Source organism: Morone saxatilis, unplaced genomic scaffold (genome assembly GCF_004916995.1).
Source record: "Morone saxatilis isolate NCDOM2014 unplaced genomic scaffold, NCSU_SB_2.0 Contig21, whole genome shotgun sequence".
NCBI lineage: Eukaryota > Metazoa > Chordata > Actinopteri > Moronidae > Morone > Morone saxatilis.
The window spans coordinates 21,849,754-21,855,774 of record NW_023339774.1 but is presented as its reverse complement, the minus strand read 5'-3'; the positions used below and the strand labels follow the sequence as shown (position 1 = coordinate 21,855,774).

Below are 6,021 nucleotides of genomic sequence, written 5' to 3'. Positions count from 1 at the left end.
AGTGGAAATTTAATCTCGATTTAAGATCGATTTACCATATTCTGATTATTATCTATTAAACATCTGCAGATAAACTGATTCTGAGCTGCTGGTTATGTTGTTACTTGATGATCAGACAGAAAATAAGGTCGTTCAGAAGAGCAGAGATTCGACCCGGGATTGTATGAACCCAGAAAACATCAACACAGGAAGTATATTAGTTACCACGGAGCCTATTTTTGTTTATATTTTGGCAGATTAGTTCCATAAACAGTCCCTAAAGGAAGCAGCGAACAGATTTCACCAATCACAGCAGTCCCTCTGGTAAAACGTTGAGCCATACGTCACCAAACTCACCTCCTTGTTTCAGTTGTGAAGATGCAATATTTACCAAGAAGAATAACTGCTAAAGTTCCCCGATGTTCTCCATAAAAGTGGAATAAACTGGTTTTGTTGTGGTGGAACAATTTTCACTTTCCTGTAATTTCGGAGCCGAAATGGAAAAACAAACTGCATCGCAACATGAAAAGAGTTTGGTTTAAACGGTGATCTGACTCTATGAAGTGTTTTATTATCATCTGTTATCATTTGCAACTTAGTTTGAAAATCTGCTGTGAAATCAGATGAACCTTCAGGACTGATTAAAGAGTGCTGGATGATCCATCAGCACACAGTTTGCAGTGCAGCCGCTGATGACAACTCTCACTGCATCACTTTGATACTGAAGAAAAGTTAAAAACATGATGATTCTGCAGCTGTAAGAAGGATCTTTTTTTCTATGATTTCGATGCTGAATTCTGGACGTTTGTTCACTGAATGTAAATAACTTCATTAATCCGAGACAAAGATCATTCAGGTAGATAAACTGTGGTCACGGTAAGGTGAGGGTCAGCCAGCTAAAACAAATGTGTTAGAAAGAAGACAGACTACATTAACTACACTGTTAACTACACTTTTTAAATGGGCTTTTTAAGGTCTTTGAGCACCAAGAAAGAAATTCCTTTGACAGGGAAGGACACATAAAACCAGAACTATCGGTGTGGCTCGACACCACCAGGAGAGAATATGGCCTTTTTTTATTTTTTATTTAGGTGAACTGAACCTTTAAACTGGCAACGCACTCATATCCTCTTAAGGCAGCGGAGAAGAGTTTGAGGTTATTTCGCTTTCTGTGTAATAAATTAAATCCTGAATTCCCTTGAGACAGCAGATAACGGAGGTATAATGGACACGTACAATCGTCTGAATTTCTAATGAGCTTCTGTATTGTCTCTGATATAAAAATCCACAGCTCATATTAAAGTTGATCTTCTCTTTTATGAGCTGATGTCTCCGGGTTATCTGATTCCAGACCTGTGATTGTATGTCCGTACTGTACCGAAGGCACTGACAGCAGCGCGTCTACGACTGGTATTCCTTCAGTAACTGGCCGGCAATGACCAGCCTCTGGATCTCGCTGGTGCCCTCGTAGATCTCCGTGATGCGAGCGTCGCGGTAGTGCCTCTCTGCGGGCATGTCCGACACGTAACCCATCCCCCCCAGAACCTGGATGGCCTGATTTAAAAGAACAAAATAAAGGAACATTAAACGTTTGTATCTCTTCTCTGGATCTTTACATTCGTTGTTGGTTTCTTACCTGATGGGAGCAAAACGTGGCGGCTTCAGACGCCGCTAGTTTGGCCATGGCGGCTTCCTGCAGGAAAACAGAGGCGGGTTAATGCCCGTCACTCTGCAAGAACTCGTTAAGATGAGAGGCGACTGCGTACCTTGGTGAAGGGTTTCTTTGCATCTCGAAGGAGCGACGCCTTCCAGGTGAGCAGACGAGCGCCCTCTATCGCCACAGCCATGTCCGCCAGTTTGAACTAAAGGATGTGAGAAATACACGATTTAAGTAACCAACGGGTCAGAGAACCTGATCAGCCTTCAGCAGTTAGCTAGTGTTTCTGTAAGTGGAGACCTAAACGTTAACCGAATGATCCATATTCAGCAGTTTGAATCCAACTAAATAGCTGCCCTGCACCAACTCCCTTTTAAAGAATATCAGCATTTTTATTAAACAATTCCTGAAGTGTTCGTACAATACACGTAACTCTAGAAACACGAGCTAAAGGCCGTCATAACATAAATTGTCCACAGTCCTGACTGTCAACTACAGGATCATATCATCCATTAAAGATATTCAGTGTATACTGATCAAGCTATCATCCATAAACGATACCAGTGTATACTGATCAATATCATCCATAAGATATCAGTGTATATGATCAATATCATCCATGAAAAGATACCAGGTGTATATCTGTCATATCATGCCATAAAGATACAGTTGTATATCTGATCAATATGCCATCCATAAGATACAGTGTATACGATCAATATCATACTATAAAGATACAGTGTATACGATGCAATTCATTCCCATAAGATCAGTTGTATGAAGCTCATCAATAGTCCATAAAGGATACAGTGTATAGCTGATAATAGTCCAAAAGATACAGTGTATACTGATCAATAGTCCATAAAGAACAGTGTATATCTGATGCAACTAGTCCATAAAGATAAAATATACACTGATCAATAGTCCATAAAGATAAAATATTCTGAAGTCAGAATCTGAACAGATTTTTTCGCCTGTTACCACGGTAACTACCAGTTTGCTGCTTCCTGTCTGGAGAGAGTTCCCCCCCGTCGTCTCCTCAGCTCCTATCTGAGGGCGTTTTGTTGGCGAGTGTAAAACCAGGATGTGTGAACTGTTCCCGGCTGATCCGGCTTTTATATAACTGGTTATAATTATTATTAATCGTTATTAGAAGATGAGTAGTGACAGTGAGGTGATGGCTACAGCTGCATTTCTACTATTGATGAAACAGTGAAAAACATCCCGTCTCTCAGCCGTTCCATGTTCAGCGTTGGTTCTGACTGCTCAGCCGTTTACCTGGATGGCCTGCAGTTTGCCGATGGGGGCTCCGAACGCCGTGCGTTTGTGTGCGTAGTCGGCGGCGCAGTCCAGAGAAGCCTGAGCGATACCGAGAGCCTGAGAAGCGATGCCGATCCGTCCACTGTCCAGAGTTTGCTGTGTGACACAGACAGAGACTCATTACCCAGCAGCACCGACACATTCAACCCCAGTGAGGATGAAGTGTCTCAGGTTCATTAAGGTGGTCAGCGTTTAACAGACACCCTGATCTATAAATATTGCTCTGACAGATTTAACAAAAACATGTTAGTTTGATACAAACCCCCAAAAAACTCATCATCATGATTTTAATAGTTTCTCAGTGAAATTTCTGTCACAATAATCACAGTATGAGGTTTTATTTATTGATAGAAGATATATAACGACACAAGGTGATTAAACAAGAATAATCTTTGGGGCTGGAGGGAGTGTGTGTGTGTGTGTATTATATCTATAGTAACATCTTCACTGTTTACTGGAACAGACACAGACAGTCTGACTTTATCCTGCAGTTCAAAACCACATTTTAGAGCTAACTGAACAGAAGGTGAAGCTGTAGTTCTCTCTACAACAATGATTGTTAAATAAAGTCCAGGAATTGAACACTGCACCTTCAGGAAACTTTTCACAAAGACAGAACTGCACCTGAGCACCATTATTGTTTTACTGAAACAGGACGAAGAGCCAATAAAGTCACGTGATGAGTAAGTCGAGAAGCGTAGTTGATATTCAGGAAACTCTACTCTGGGACGTTTCCGTGTTAAACTGGTTGTGAAAGGTTTACCTGAGTACTGAGGTGTTTTTTTAAATTGGATTCAGCTCTTATTTTGAAATATTAGCGTCTCCACATAATGAACTGCTTTTAATAAAAAGGTACCATTGCGATCTTGAACCCGGCTCCCCGCGGGCCCAGCATGTTGCCCAGCGGCACCCTGCAGTCCTCCAGGATGATGTTGGCGGTGGATGAGGCTCTGATGCCCAACTTATCTTCCTTCTTGCCCAGAGAAAGCCCCGGGTGTGGCATGGGGATCAGGAACGCACTGATTCCCTGCACACGGAAGATAAAAAGAAACAACGATCCCCATTGTTACAGAACAACAAACTCTTTATCTCCGTCATCTGAACGTTAAAAAAAAATGTGCCGCGTCATGCCTTGTGTTTGAGTTTCTTGTCCGTGGTGGCGAACACGACGGTGGCCGAGGCGTCCCAGCTGTTGGTGATCCAGGCTTTGGTTCCGTTCAGGACCCACTCATCGCCCTCCTGACGAGCTGTTGTGGAGGCCGCGCCCGCGTCACTGCCGTTACCTGGGAACCAATCATTCACTCTTTATAAAGGAACCAGTTTCAGTCTGTGGGATCAGGGAAAGGGTTCTTCAAGCCTATCAGATGTTTTCAGAACCAGGGTTCATTCACTCTTCCACTAAGACAGTTTGAGGGCCGGTTTGGACCCCGTGCCTAACCTGGAACCAGTTCTTCAGGTTTTAACAACCAGGGAAGCTCGTCCCAGCGAACACGTTGCTGGTCTAAAACCAAGAACTGTCGGGGGTCTGTTGCGGCTGGTTATGTATCTATTAGAGAATCTAGATCTGGTTCTGGGCTGGTGCCGGTTTGGAGTTGGTTCACCTTTTCCCACTAACCAGGAACCAGCTCCGTTCCGGTTCAAGCACCTGGTTCTGAACCAAAGCGGGCGTGTCATGTGGTTCCACTGGGTAACGTTAGCTGACCAGCAGCTTGCTAGTGTAAACTTGGTAACAACAGCTGGCGTTGGAGACGTATACAGTGATGAGGACGCGGGTCTATGTTAGAGCTCTACGCCGTCGAAGAGCAAACCGGTTCTTAGAAGGTTCTCATGTTAAACCAGTCCAGACCTAGCAGCAGCTCTGGGTTCATGTTGGTGGAAAGAGGGTAAAGGTACAATATTAGCCTACATTTGAAAAGCCCAGACATAGAAAACAGAACATTTCTGGCTTCATCCATCTGTTCAAATTGGGATTTTTTCATTAAACGCTGCAAATACAGAAACCAGGAGACACTAAAAACTGATGAACTCGACTGGAACTCAACATTATTTCTGCAGATGAGTTTTAAAATGTCAGATCTAATGTTTGTTATCGGTTAATTCATTAATTAAATGTCAGAAAATACAGAAAAATGTCTTCTTAAAACCTTCTACATTGGCTGTTTCTATACAGTTCTACCTGACGTTACCTGGCTCGCTGAGGGCGAAGCAGCCCACCTTCTCTCCGGTGGTGAACGGTGTGATCCACTGCTGTTTCTGTTCTTCGCTACCAAACTTCAATATCGGTCCGATGTAGAGAGACTGGGAACAGAATCACACAGCGGGCGGATGAACTGAGTGTTACACCGTGTTATTCAGAGTATCTACGCTGTCAGACTGTACTCACGTTGTTCACAGAGACCACCACCCCGGTGCTGGCGCAGCCTCTGCTGATTTCCTCCATAGCCAGACTGTACGCCAGATAGTCCATCCCGGCTCCTCCCAGCTCCTCTGGCACCTCTATGGCCATCACCCCCATCGCCCCCAACTCCTGGATCTGAACAGTGGACAGAGCAACCGACAGTCATGTGTTTGACACCTTAAACCTGCAAAAACTGATTATTCTGACCACTGTGGGGCAGCGGTTTGATGCTTACTTACACAGAGCAACATAATCATTCATTTAGGGTCGGGTCAGTCCAGTACTCGCTCTGATTTAGGTCTCTACCAACAGAGGGAAATATCTGCTCCCCTATGTTCACCAGTTCGTCTCCAGCTGTGTCTGTTTGCAGCTTATTTAAAACGACACAGAGTAAAGCTGTCACCTGAGACATGAACAATGAGCTGAAACTCACTAAAGCTCTGGAAAGCGGAGCTGCAGAATCAACTGATAATTCACTACTGGACCATTTACAGTTTAAAAAAAAGCCCAGGATCAACCTACCGTTAGTCTTTACTCTGATTTATTGTGAATCAGTGCTCCATATACCATATATCCATATCACAGCTGTAATTCAGAGTTTGGTGCTGAACCAGAGACAGCGTTCACATCGTCAAACATCTGATTCATAAAGAACCTCTTTGGTTCT

General features: G+C 43.6%; 1 protein-coding gene across 1 annotated transcript in view; it reads right to left on the bottom strand.

Moving 5' to 3' along the window:
* Positions 1-215: 215 nt before the first annotated feature.
* acads (acyl-CoA dehydrogenase short chain) overlaps positions 216-6,021 on the bottom strand; it is a 7,145-nt gene continuing 1,339 nt past the window's right edge. Inside the window, exons 2-9 of the mRNA XM_035668369.1 lie at positions 5,340-5,515; positions 5,143-5,254; positions 4,088-4,239; positions 3,813-3,983; positions 2,915-3,052; positions 1,746-1,841; positions 1,616-1,672; positions 216-1,533 (exon numbers count right to left, since the gene is read on the bottom strand). Of these exons, the coding sequence (XP_035524262.1) occupies positions 1,381-1,533; positions 1,616-1,672; positions 1,746-1,841; positions 2,915-3,052; positions 3,813-3,983; positions 4,088-4,239; positions 5,143-5,254; positions 5,340-5,515 (1,055 nt within the window). The 3' untranslated portion in view covers positions 216-1,380. The remainder of the gene's footprint in view (positions 1,534-1,615; positions 1,673-1,745; positions 1,842-2,914; positions 3,053-3,812; positions 3,984-4,087; positions 4,240-5,142; positions 5,255-5,339; positions 5,516-6,021) is intronic.